Source organism: Heliangelus exortis, chromosome 13 (genome assembly GCF_036169615.1).
Source record: "Heliangelus exortis chromosome 13, bHelExo1.hap1, whole genome shotgun sequence".
Lineage (NCBI taxonomy): Eukaryota > Metazoa > Chordata > Aves > Apodiformes > Trochilidae > Heliangelus > Heliangelus exortis.
The window spans coordinates 7,738,022-7,751,643 of record NC_092434.1 but is presented as its reverse complement, the minus strand read 5'-3'; the positions used below and the strand labels follow the sequence as shown (position 1 = coordinate 7,751,643).

The 13,622-nt window shown below is 40.6% G+C and overlaps 1 protein-coding gene across 2 annotated transcripts; it reads right to left on the bottom strand.

The window, feature by feature from the left end:
• Nucleotides 1-3,987: 3,987 nt before the first annotated feature.
• PDP2 (pyruvate dehydrogenase phosphatase catalytic subunit 2) lies at nucleotides 3,988-9,351 on the bottom strand. 2 transcript variants are annotated; one of them, XM_071756708.1, is made up of 2 exons: nucleotides 8,845-9,351; nucleotides 3,988-6,112 (listed from the first exon to the last, which is right to left on the bottom strand). In XM_071756708.1, the coding sequence occupies exon 2, from the start codon at nucleotides 6,045-6,047 to the stop codon at nucleotides 4,446-4,448; it is 1,602 nt and encodes a 533-aa protein (XP_071612809.1). In that variant the 5' UTR covers nucleotides 6,048-6,112; nucleotides 8,845-9,351; the 3' UTR covers nucleotides 3,988-4,445. The 2 variants fall into 2 exon arrangements, with proteins under 2 accessions (XP_071612809.1, XP_071612808.1); XM_071756707.1 differs by having other exon boundaries at nucleotides 8,849-9,350.
• Between the last annotated feature and the right edge of the window lie 4,271 nt (nucleotides 9,352-13,622).

The window sequence follows — 13,622 nt, the reverse complement described above, 5'->3', positions numbered from 1 at the left end:
TTGAGCTAAACTATTTCTGCTTTAAAAAAAAAAAAAAAAAAAAAGAGCAAAGTTCAAAAATCGGTCAGCAGCCAAAATATTCCTGCATGGCCATAAGAATACAGACCTCTCACCATCAGTCATGGGTGTGGTACATCTAAAACTGCATCTCTTTTGCAGTTAGAGTGTACACATCCAGCAATTTCATACCCTTACTCTTCCCAAGTTTTTCAAGGAGAGGTCAAGGGGCTCTGGACTGAGTTCCAGGATGTTATGGTCATGAAATCTTAGTGACCAAGTGAAGTTCAACTATGTATATTCTGACAGAGAGCTGAAAACCCCAGAATTTTTTAGGAGTTGACATTTGCTTGCTTTCTACTCAACCAGTTTCATTCACTGCTACATCTCAGAAAGTAATGATCCTATTGATCTCACCACAGGAGATCTGACTTCAGAAGCAATGCCTGCACCATTGGCATGTTTTGTTTTCATTCCACATCATCTTGAAAAATCAGAGCCAAATTTTGACACGGTTCTAAAGAATGTTTCAGAAACATGCAGTCATGCCTCTTACCTATCCTCTTCACAGAGCATAAAAATCACATTTTCACATTTAAAAAATACATTTAAAGTAGCAAAATCCTTGTATTCATGACTGCCTATGATACTGCAGTTCTTCCTTTTCATCTGTAGAGAAAAGATTTACACTTTACAATTTACACTTCTTACAAAACATATTTGCAGAATACAGCTCTAGGAAAACCATTTGATGACAGCTAAATTATTTGCTAGGTTTTAATGAAGAGGTACCAGCAATTAAGCTGAGATTGTGCCATCAATAACATTGATGTTTATTATCAGTTTCCACTCAAGTAAGAAAAAAGAATTATCACTTAACTGCATTTAATTCAGTGGTATCTCCCCAAATTCCTACATAGGTGCCTATGTGAAAAAGAGTATTGTGAGCATTCCTTTTTCCCATCAAACCACATTGCCAATTAGTTAATTCTAACCTCCACTTAAGGAAAAAAAAAAAAGGGGGGGGGGACGACAAAAAGCTTCCATCACTAAAGAAAACCAGACACTAATTTCTCAACCCTTCATCTTACTCAAGAATCCCATCTGACAAGAAGGCTGAACCAAGATACCTCTGGGAACACCTAGACAGAAGATCTCCATCTCCTCACAACAGCACTCTTCACCAGTATTTCAATGTAATTCCCAGACTAGAAGTTTTCCAGACACAACCTAAGTCATGGCACAGCCATGGGGCAGCTGTGGCCACCTGAAGCTCCTGAGCTGCACAACAGCAGGAGCTCAGACACCCAGGCAATGGTTGAGCAAATATTTTCTCAGCTTAGAAAGCACCTTTTCTTCTTGTGCAACTGAAGAGTCTTTAGGAAACTCTGACGGGTGCCTTGTCTTGATTTTCATGTTCTTGTACATAACGCTGCCAGGACAAAGAAACTGTTTTCCACAGAGCTTAAAAGCTTAGCTCAGGCCATTAAACTTGATCTTGGGAAACAATTAATCAAACTGCTGCTCAGATCGCTCAGTTCATGAACTAGAAGTAGTAATAAATCAGACTGAATGTTTACGATGTGTATAAGTGACTGGTGGGGCTTTTTTTGCCATTTGCCAACAGCACTTGTAAGTAACATTACCAACACCGGGAAAAGAGACTCAAGTCATAGCACAGCTCTCCTTTAGCAAAACTCAGATGACACCTTCTGGCCAACCTCGGTTCTGCAAGGAGGAAACCAAAAGATTTATTTAGTAATGCACTGAATTCAAAATCCTTCTTGTTAGCAAAACACCACAGAATTATGGAAGATGAAGTAGTGATATAAAAGCCACCCCAAAGCAACAGTGACAATTTCAGAGAGCACAAATTAAAGCACACTGAATCAAAATAGAAAAGAGTATGTCAAAGGCTCCACCTGAAACAAATTCCATGGATAATTCAATTTAAATACAATTTGTATTTAAAAAAAATAAAACCCAACCTCTAACTAATGTTATTCTTTTCCATTGTAGGGTTAACAAGCATTGCATGTTAAAATGAGAAAAACTAACATTAAATTAGATGCAATACCTTTGTTACTGTCAAATGCATCCCCCAAAGCAGACATGATGTTATAACAACCATATACTATATGTTGAAACAACCTACCTACAATAAGGTATCCAGGAGTAACACTTAGATAACATAGTAGCACAATGACTCTTTCCAACTCATATTTCACCACTGAGTGGTGGAAAGAACAAACCAGCTTATTTTTACTTTCTATGATAACTGGCTTACTACATTAATTTTGCTCTACATGGCAATTTTTCTAGATTGTCTTCATTAGGAAATATATAACTTCCTATCTGTTGCAATACAATTTATCCCCTTTGTTCCTCTAGCTACACTGTTAAGTAATTTCTTTTTTAACAGGTAGTCTAGAAATGCATTATGTCTACATTCCAAGCAATGAAGCATGTAATGAATAATAAAAAAGTATTTTTAAGAACAAATGGAAACAAAAGGGCTCAGAAATGCTGCTGTAGAGTCTCCCCTGCTGACTCAGTTGGCTTGCAGGTAGCCCCCTGAGGTTAACACCAGGCCGGACCTCTGCTGTTTGCTTTTTTCTGGCACATGAAATCTGTCCCAGCCCCAAGGATAGGGCAAACGTGAAAGGGGACCCAAGCAACAAGAACTTCAGCAACCACTGCAACATCTTGCACATACCTGATGTCTTCCCCTATTGCCAACAGCTGTCAGATTTCTTGAGCCCATCCTGTTTTGTTGATATCTATGGGAAAAGACCTGCTCATTTTATCTGGAAAATGGGACTACTTGCCTCCAGGTGGAATTGCTGAATGTATTCCAATATATACTAGATTAAAAAAAAGGTAACAATAAATTGGTTTTCCAGAAGTTAAAGCATGCATTCAGTGATTGCAATTGTAGCATTGAATTACAGGTCAATCCTGACTACTCAAAAGCACGAACGTTTTTTAAACAGTTTTAGTTTCCTTCTGATCAGTCTTCAAAACAGATTGATTAAATGCCTGAGAACTTTTATTTGGAGGGAAAATAATACAAAATGCTCCAAATTCACAACTGCTACAGGTTTATTCTTCAAGATTTCATCTACTGAAGATCTTCAGAAAAATGCACTTACCTTTTCTTCTGATATACTGCAGAAGGATAACACAAAATAAAAGTGAAATTCTGGGGGGGGGGGAAAGCAACATTTTTATCTGCTCTGCTGCACCTCCAGGAGTTCTTAGTAGCAACAGCAGTAAGCATTCCTATATTCCCAGTATGCACATTCTTGCAGGCAACAGTTACTACTATGCATAAACAAGGAAGAGTCTCTAGGGAACACCACATGTGAAATTTAAGAAAATACAGCTATTTGCAAGCTTAGACTGGCACACTAGAAAGAACAATATAAAGGAAAACCATTGCAAAATACACAAAATTATACATTCAGAAATTAAAACGTATATTCATTAGAAAAAATAACCCATATGGAAAAGCTGATGTCCAAAGGCAAGAATAAAATAAAGATTAAACGTATTTTGGTGAAATATCAACACTGCTGTTCCTCTCCTAAGTTAAATCTGAAGAGAAAGGGCCTTTCTCTGTTACTTTAAATTTAGATGACTTTTTAAACTTCTGGATCTGTCAAACAATTTAAATTCCAGATGAAAGATTTGATGCACATTTTATATGTCAATTAAAAGGGTATATTCCTTAAGCAAGTTAGAGACTTAAGTCTAGTATTGTTAATTCCTAAACATGGAATCATGAAGTCCCTCATGTGTTTGAGCTGTAAGCTGTCACACAAGTCCACACAGAGTGGAATGCTGTGCATTCAAACATCAAAATAATTGTGGAAGATGATACGATTTTGTTTCCCAGCTACAAAACAAACCTAGGGAAAAAATCCCAGGGCTCTTTCAACAGCCCTGACTTGAACATTTCATTAAAGTATCCGACACTGTTACATCAAATAAAGGTTTGGTAGGGTTTTTTATTTATTTAATTCAATTACAGTGCTTCAATAGGATGCTACTAATTTTTCACAAGGGTGAAGCCCTTTTTACACTCTGCGAAGCTACAGGTATTCTCCACCTCTCTATGCTATTGTACCAGCATCAGTGAAATTTGTCTCATTTGTTCATTTGCAAAGTTTTACCACTGTTTCCCATGGAAACTGGATCAGCAATCTTCAGTCTAGTAACATTTCAGTGAAATTTCTTCATTTTTCTTCAGTGTGTACAGACCTGGAAACTCATGGAACTTTCACCAAACTCACTTCTAGGAAGTTATTTTCAAGACTAGTGAGTACCAAAAAGATTTAGAAACTTCCAGACCTTAACACTGATAACAGATTGACTATTAGAGAAAACAAACAATGGTTTCAGTATCAAAGTTAGCTAGTGGTACAGAATAGCAGCAGTGCAAGTCTCTACTCATTGTTTCTGTAGTAATTTTCAATTGATTCTGAATTAAAATACACCACAGTAACAGTGATATCATCTCTGTACATTCTCGCAAGGTCTTCAGGTAATGTCAGCATTGCAGCAAGTTTCTCTTGGTCCACCTCCCCATACTCATTACTTCCAATTGCATGCCTTATTAAATGAGTAGCTATGTTCTGGTCAAGTGAGGCAATGCCTCTGTTTTTCCTCTGAAGTAACAAGCTGTGCATATAACCCAAATTAACTGGTTTCTCAAAAGCCAGTTGTGGTTTCTGCACATTAAGCTCTGTCAGATGTCCAGCAACAAGTTTTACAACTTTCTCATTACTTAGCAGCTCCCACAGTCCATCTGAAGCAATGACTAGAAACTTATCCTTGCTTCTTAATTTGTGGTATGTGACTTCAGGCTCTGCAGTTAAATAAGGGGGTGTATGGTAGTTTGGAGGAACATACTGAAAAATATTCAGAGCCTCAACATCACAGCTACTGTCGAGAATGCTGTGCTGCAATTCTTTACTCCATTTTAATTGCACATCTCCAAAAGCTCTGGAGGGCATGAGAATCCCCAGTAATCTGTCATTCACAAATAGGGTTTTCTCCTCAGATCTAGGATGTTCTCTCTTCAGCCTTCTAATTTCAAATTCATCACAGGCATTGTGGTCTCGGGTTAAAGGGAGAGTAGACCATGTTCCATCTTCTTCATGAACCCCTAAAACAGCTCTGCAATCACCTGTATTTGCAACATGTAAGTGAACACCATCAACATGAGCTACACAGGCTGTTGCACCAGAAAAAGCTACTTGAAGGGCAATATTTCTCATCAATTCATTTTCCTGGGGAGCCTGCACTTCCAGCGATATGTCCGAGTCTAACCTTTTGAATGCACATATCATGGCTTCTTCTAAACTAAATCCTGGCTCAGTGTCTAGGTCCAGTAAATGTTGCCAGTAAACCCTGAGGTTTTCAAAATAGTGTGAAGTTATTTCTTGATACTCTGTGTCATTTGGGTGCTTGTGTGGCTGCAGAATAGGCAGAACTGGTTTCATGCACTCTACAGCAAGCTCAATCTCTTCCAAGGTCTGCCGAGACATGAGAGAAACAGCAATGTAGTGAAGGAGTCTCTCACTGACTGCCTGAGCACAGGCAGAACCTGCATGGCCATCAAAGACTCCAAACATCATCCCTTTAGTCTGTAAGCAAGTGGCTGCACTTCTGCGGTCTTCAATAGGGGTGTTGGATGCCAGCTGGTTACTTTCAAACCTCAACACAGAATTTGCACTCTTACCATTCAAATCCAGTATTTTATGGGATAATTCACCTGCTCGTAGTATATCATTGATTTGTGATGGAGACAGCTGGAAAGAGAACTGTTCTTCTTCTGTGGAAGTGTGTCGGAATGCTTTTTTTAAGGAGAAAGTACTGTCTAAGCTGCAGCTCCCAGCAGGGTGGAGATGTGTTTTGGGGAAAAGAAGCTTCCATTTTATCTTGTTTCTATTTGGAGCACAGATGGAGTACAAACGTCCTTTTCCTTGTAAAACAGTGCTGTTCCTTGCTGAGCTTAAGATCCAGGATGATACAGTTCTTGACATTGTAAGTCAGTCAAAAACAGGAGCACCTTCCTTCAATAATACAGAATGTCCTTACAGCCTGGAACCTAGGAACAGGAAAGGTATAAAATTTAGATGGCTCACAAGAAGCTTTCTAAGTAGCAATACAAAGTCTAGAGCCCACAGAAACATTCAGAAATTATTTCCAAAAAAGACTGCTACAGATGAGGCATCTTAAAAGTGATATATTTTTAATCACTTAATTATGAGCCAGGTGAATTTAGGTTAGGATACAAAGGCCCCTCTCCACTTAAATAATCAGAAAACCTAATTTTTAATTTTCAGGCATGTTTTTCCACATTGTGGCAAGGGTAAGAAGAAATTTCAACTTTACAAAAAAAATGTAATCATAAACTGTTCAGAGAAAAGCCTTGTCTAACATAACACAGAACAAACAGATCCAACAAGTTAGAAAATAGGAATTTAAGTGACAGATAATGCTCAACTTTTAAAAAGCCTGCTGGAGAACAACTCTGTTAATACACTCTAAATATCAAACCAAGAAAAGGTCAGTACTGAAATACCACAGAAAAACTGAAAGGTGTAGAAATTAATGATTTCTATGACTTGCCATGATCCTCACATGCAGAACAAGCTACAACCTTTGCAATGCTGTTTCAGCACATAAACTCAAATTATTTTTTTTTTTTTTACTTTCAAGATCCTAACCAATCTTTCACATGAGCAGGATTGCTTGCACAGCTGAGGAAAGATTCTACCACTAGTTAATTAATCACAACATTGTGCACTCTGTTTCAGGGAAACTTAATAGCACAGTTACATTGACAGCATTTACAGTTTGGCTCATTCTTTTGGACTGAAATTAGAACAAGCAAATGTGAAAAGCTCTGCTGCCAACATCTCTGAAGCTTAGGGCACCTGAACAGCTGAAGGGCTTCAGTTGCCATGGGGAAGGTCCATCAATTGTATCCTAGTTTAAGGAGGTATTGGAGCTGTGGGAAATTGCTAAGTACAACCAAATGCTTACCCCACAACAGAATTTCCCCCCACGGATTTCAAAGCTAATTGTATAATAGCACTGCAAGTACAATTACTTCCAAAAGGCCATGCTAGCAGCCAGTTAGAACAATATAGCTTTCTCTGAGTTCTCAACCCCCTTCAGGTGGCCTGTAGCACTATGCACTCTAGGTCTCAGACCAAAGACACTAAATACTACTGCAGTATTATTTTGGGGATTTGTTTGTTTGTTTATCTAGGCACTTAATTAGAAACATTAGCCAGTTGTATTAAATTAGTTCTAAGAAATCAACAGGAGATAAAACCAAACTTGAGCTATTCTAAACAAATGGCCTAATGATATAACCCAAGGACTTCACTGAAATCCCATTTGGGAAGCGAAAGGAACACTTCACAAAACATTTCTGAAGTGTCCTGCCCATGCTTTACAACAGAAAAGAGTGGACAAGCCCCCACCAAGAAGCCTACAGCTCTGGGGACTCCATGGGAACAGGTGAAGGCCAGCATGATCCTACTGCTGATGCCAGGAGAACAGATAGAAAAGGCAATGCCAGTACATTGCTGGAGGCCTGCCTGCAGTCTCCCAGGACACTGTATTCTCCCAAAACAACTGGCACCTTTTGTCATACTGCAGAGAAATCAAGAAATAAAACTAACAGGGAGGCAGCTGCTAGCTCCAGCATCAGCCAAAAGCGCCAATAGTGCAAGACAAGCTTTGTGTCTGCCAATCTTTTCCAGGCCATTTCCCATCTTGGTTTTGATTCTCTCTTGCCACTCCCCTGAACCATCCAAGACTGAAAGAATGACAACTTATGTGTTCTTTGCTCAAAAAGCCAATAGAAACAACTAAACAAACCTTACGCTGTTCACATGAGCTGGCTGACAGACAGCGAGGTGGGGTTTTTTGTTTTGTTGGGGTTTTTTTGTTTGGTTTATGGTTTTTTTTTTGTTTCGTTGGTTTTTTGTTGTTGGTTTTTGGTTCTTTTTTTTCTTTTCCTAGCAGCAGAGTTGCCTAATACCATTTGGACATCTGTTTGCTCATGGTCAAGTACCATCGATCAGTCCTGCAGCTCAGGCACAGTGAGCAGACCCCACTGCTTCTGCCCAGGACACCCGCCCGCACCCAGGGGCCACCCCAGCACAAGCCACGTCAGGACAGGGCAGCAGGGGCAATAAATGAGTTTATGCAAGGCCCAATGACACAAACCTTTCTCTCCACGGGCGGCACTTGCTCCTCAGCGGAGTTACTGACACCAAGTTGCCCCCAGCATAACATCCCTCTGGGTGCTGGCCACCCAGAGCTCACGAAGGGGAGACGCCCACATTTTTTTCCCATAAAATAACACAATTCCACCAGATTTAATTTCACAGCTCCCCCACAGACAGCCCCCACGTCCCCCTCACACACACCCAACCCTTTGCCCACGCACACTTCTCACACACCGCTACACCCCCGCAAGATTCCCGCCCCACGCCCTCACTGTCCCCGCATCCCACCCCCACGCACACAGCCTCACAGGCCTTTCCCTGCAGGGCAGCCCTGCCGCCCTCCTACCCCCATGGCTCCATCCTCCCGCGGCCGTGAGGGCCGCCCCTTCAGCACACTCCTCAAGTCAGCCCGGGCTCCGCTTCCTCTGCCCCGCGGCACCGCCGCCCGCCCGGCTCAGCCGCTGTCACGGCGGAAAGGCCGCCGCCCAGACGAGCCCCCGGAGCCGACTGCGGCGCCCGGTCTGGCGGCAACAGCAGCAGCGGCCGCCACGCTCCCTGCCCACCACCGTCCCACACGGAGCCCCGAGCGTACCCACCGACCGCAGCAGCCGCCACACGACCCCCGCCGCCTCCAGATTGCGGGCTGGGGCTCGGGCTCGGGCTAGGACTCTCCGGCGCGGGCGGAGAGCGCTGAGTGACAGCTCCGCCGCCCAACCCGCGCCTTTGACGCTGGAGCCTCCCGGGCAGCCCCGCCCTGAGCCGCTGCCGCGCCGGGGGGCGGTGCGCAGGTTCCTGTCAGGACGCGGCGGGGCGGAGGGAGCGCGGGCTCTCTCGTAGCTACGCCATGTTCTCCTCAGCGCCTGCCTTCCCCCGCAGCAGCTCCTCGGCCAGCAGGTTCGGGCACAGCTGCGGAGGGGTGAGGTAAAACTCGTTCCGGAGATGCCCCCGGGCCCGGGAGAGCTGTGCGGGGCGGGGTCCCGGAGCCTCCAGTCACCTCAGCTGCCCGTGCTCGGTCAGGGGAGCTGCGCCCTTGGCGGCCTCGGAGTGCCCAGGGGAGATCAGGCGCCCTCGGACTTCTGTTTCTCTGTTTGCTGCGTGTTTTTCAGCAGAGTAATGACGTCAGTAATAGAAGCAAGGATATGAGGTGCTAGGGGAAACAAACAAACAAAAAAAAACCCAAAGGAAAAAAACCCAGGAAGGTTTTTTTTCCTATTAATATAAAAAAGCATTAAAAAAGCATTATTCTCTTGACGTAGTCTCCTTAGGAATTTTGCTTGTTTGTATTTCTTTAAATCTTCTTTTCAGGACTTTCTTAAAGTCTTCGTTAAAATTTCTGAGTGGTTTCAGACAAGGAATGAGCCCAAAATGCCTGGTGGTTAACAAGTAGTTATTGTGTGTTATGGCTTGGTTGGTAAGGAGTCCTTGCTTTTGCCTGTAATAGTGATTTTGCAAAAGCAGAGGCACTCAAGTCACAAGAGGCTTTGATATTATTAGTGCATTTTTTATCTTCCTGGCTTCTTGCACTAAGGCATTTTTCATTTAAACTGTGTTGCCAGTAAACTCAATGAGATGAAAGGTCACCTTAACGAAAAAATTCAGGATAATGTTTTAGCACACATGAAAACAATTATCTAAAGTTTGAAATAATCGTTGTTTGTCCTGACAAATCTGCTGAACTGAAAAGAGGTCACCCACAGCAGCCCTGTATGCATCCTTTGGTCCTCTGGTCCACTGTTCAGTCTAGTAACAGTAGTTTCTGGGTCTCAAGACACTCGTTCTGTCCTACCATTTTTTTCCCCCCCAGGTATTTTGCCATTACAACAGTGATAAACCCTCATACAGCAGCCTGAAAACTAACTTGACTGCTCTGAGTTTCCTGTGCTCCCAGCATGTTTAAATGCTTCTCTTCAGCTGGAAGCAATTATTTACTGCTCACATGTTCATGCCATAATTTATAAACTCATATGCATAAGATGAAGTGATTTAGGGAATGAGTAAATGAAGGTGGAACAGCAGTCCTGCAGGAGGAGGTGTTGCTTTCACCCCGTATTTTCAAAGCACAAAAGAGAATATTGATGGCTTCAAGGAACTTAATGGGTTTCAGTGTTAGTATCCAATATCTGACAGGACTGGATATTAAGTTGATTTGGGATCTAGATTCTGCTTTGGAATATGTTTGGTTATGCTGACAAATCAGTGATGTATAATTAAAGTTTGAAAAAATAGAAATGCTTCCCTTTTACATGATTTGAGGAAAGAAACAGTATTGTTCAAACTTGCAGTATTTTTGCCTTCAGGAATATCTCACTAAAATGGCAAAATTCTGTGGTGACTGTGGCTTGGTTGCCATAGTGCTCTAACTTGTTAATTTGCATTGAAAAAATATATAAATCAAATTCCTTTAAATAAAACTAAGATTTGGTTTTGACTTCCCTTTTTACAGGTGAGCTAAAGTGCAGTAGCAAATGTCCTATGCCAGGGGTAAGTGCTTATCAGTATTTATAAGCAAATTAATCTAATTCCAAAAGCATTGTGTTGAGGTTCAGTAATTGGTTAAAATGAAGCAAATGCTATACTTAGGGTTTTTTCAAAGAATAATTTTATCTGTTGGCTTGTGCAGTCCAGCAACTCTGATTTTCTGCAAAACTGCAAATGCAGAGTTCTCTTCTTATAAACAAACAAACTGGGATAAATACATTTCCTCTAGGTCTGTCAAAGCCATTGAATTTTCCTAGTTTGGCTACAGCAAATTCCAGTCCTTGATCTTCCCATATAATCTAAAACAAATACTCAAATGCTAGGAAGGCAAACAAGCTGCAAGAAATGTCAATGAACTGAGGTAAATACCATGAATAACTGCAGGAAAAATGCCACTTCCACTCTCCAACTTTGTTTAACCTCTGCTGTTACAGCAGAGGCGAAGCAGTGTGAAGCATGTATGAAGTTGCAGGGGATAAATTGAAGGTTCAGTTTAGTTAATACAATTGGACTGGTGCAATGTCCTATCTAGTTGCTGTGACTGGATCTGGACTCCACATGTATAATATTCTTACAAACTAGTTCAAGTTAAACTGAAATACGTGTTCATTTAAGGTTCTGTACCACTGTAAAAATTAGTTTTAATTTATTAGGAACAGCTTACAAGTCTTTGTAAGCTTTAATTCAGTAAGGTCTTCTGGCTTGGTATGAAGTGCTCATGGGCAGAAAAGTAATTGTATTCCTTCCCTCCCTCCCATCCTGCCACTTCCCCTCCAGCAGATGAGCAGTCTGAGCTGACTTGAAATGCTGCATTTAATATTCTGCTATAGTATTGTGAATACAATGACAGATTGCATTACTACGTGCCAGTTCACAACCTCGAGTGAGGGGATAAAATTTTGTTAAACTTAAAATGTAGCAGTATAAACACTCTCTGACTCGCAGCTGTGCAAACTGGGATAGTTCTGTTGAAGTCAGTCAGCTCTCATTGCTACACTCTGGTTTCCTGAGGGCAAGTGAGAAAAAGACTTGAGACCCCCATTCTTACCATGGAGAAATGGTCTCTCTTGCATGCAGGAGGAATTCAGAGAGGAAAACAGCTAATCTGAGGTGTAAGATAACATCTGATTTGTTTCAGGCTTATCTCTGCTTTTTTTCTGAAATGCTTCATTTTTTATCTTTCTGACCTTTGAACACCACCAAAAGCACCATGTGGTGACAAGGTATCTTGCAACACTTTCCTCCTGATGCTTATGTTTGGATTTACTCTCATCGTGAAATTTATCATGATAAGTCACTGCTAGATTGCATCAACTATATCACTGAAACTGCCAAAAATTTTTTTGTTTGCAGAGGATTAAAAAAAAATTAAAAAGAATCCGAAGTTGACCTTTAAATATAGCTATTAAAGTTAAAAAGTTAAAGTTATCATGCAGCTTATCATGTAGAGGAAATCACCACTCTATCAGTGAAGAGACTAACAAAAATTTGTAACTGATTGATTTTCTTTTGTAAGAATTCTTTTTTTTTTATCTAATAAAGGAGTTTCAAGGACTGTGTATGTAAAGCCAGCTAAATATTATCCTTCTGTTGTTCAGGAGTAAACCACCCTTAAAGCCAGAGATTTTAGTTACACCCCCTATACCTTTAAAAATAATTGTTGTCGATGTTAAATTCTCTGTTCTGTTGTATTTTGAATTAAAATTTGCCTTAAAAATGTTTTAAGCGTTGTGGTAAGAAATGGAAACAGCCACTAGATGGCATTTTCAGTCTCGTTTTTACAGCTGTGCAGTTCCAGCCACTGCCCTGAATACACGGCCTCGTGTTGTCAGTCACTCCAGGTGTGTGACCGTGTTACAAGTTACCCTCTGTCTTGCAGGAGTAGATACATTCAACTATAGTTCCTTCAACATAGCATAGAAGATAAGGACAGCATGTTTTTAAATTTAATTTGTCTTGTGGGAGGAGTGTTGTTGAGCAGTGTTTGTGTGCAGAGGAAGAGGGTTCAGGAGGAAAGAAAATAAAATGAAGTTTCTGCACATCCTCAGAAAGGACTGGTGTGTAGCACTGGCGTTTGGGCCTGTGAATGAGGGGAAAATTCACACTAGAGGCACTGACTAGACTAGTACTAGGACTGTGGCATTTTATGAATACAGGACATGGTCCTTGTGCTAGTAAAAGAAATAAAGGACTTCTTGCTATGAAGCTCCCAAATTAACTATATTTCGCCAGATATATTAAAAATTCAAGAAATTATATAAGGAATACAAATTAATAAGGTTTCTTGTACCCCAGAATAGTATTACTGAAAGAACTTTGCTAACTGAGAAAGAATCAGTGAAGCTCTTCATGCTACTCCTGAAAAATAGCTTATTACATTGTTCCCCACCACAAGACTTAAAATCACAAATTGTTTTTATTGTTTTTGCTGTGTTTCCTGGTGGATATATTTTCAGTAACAGGGAAAAGACAGTAAAAGCATAATCTAACTAAATACTAGACATTCATCATACTGATTGTATTAGTCTGTCAGTATCTAATAGAAATATGAAATATTTGTGTATATATACAACATATTTGGTTTTCTTCCTGAAGTTTGCTTTTATAGTCTCAAATTAAAGTAGAAAGTAGTAGAAAGTAGTTCATAGCTTTAAAACATACAAAAATGAAGTATTTACTTTTTTATTGAGTAACCAGGGTTTCAAGAAACAAAGAAAATATTTTGTTTCACCAGGGCAAAAATAGGCCCCATTCTTTAATCCAATAACTGGAGCAAAAAAAAAATATGTAAGAAAATTTATTTATGAAAGACAGTATAGTGCAATTTCTTCCAGAAACTGAACACCCTGGATTCAGCATTTAAAGCTTTTTACAGTAGCTCAGCTTGTACAA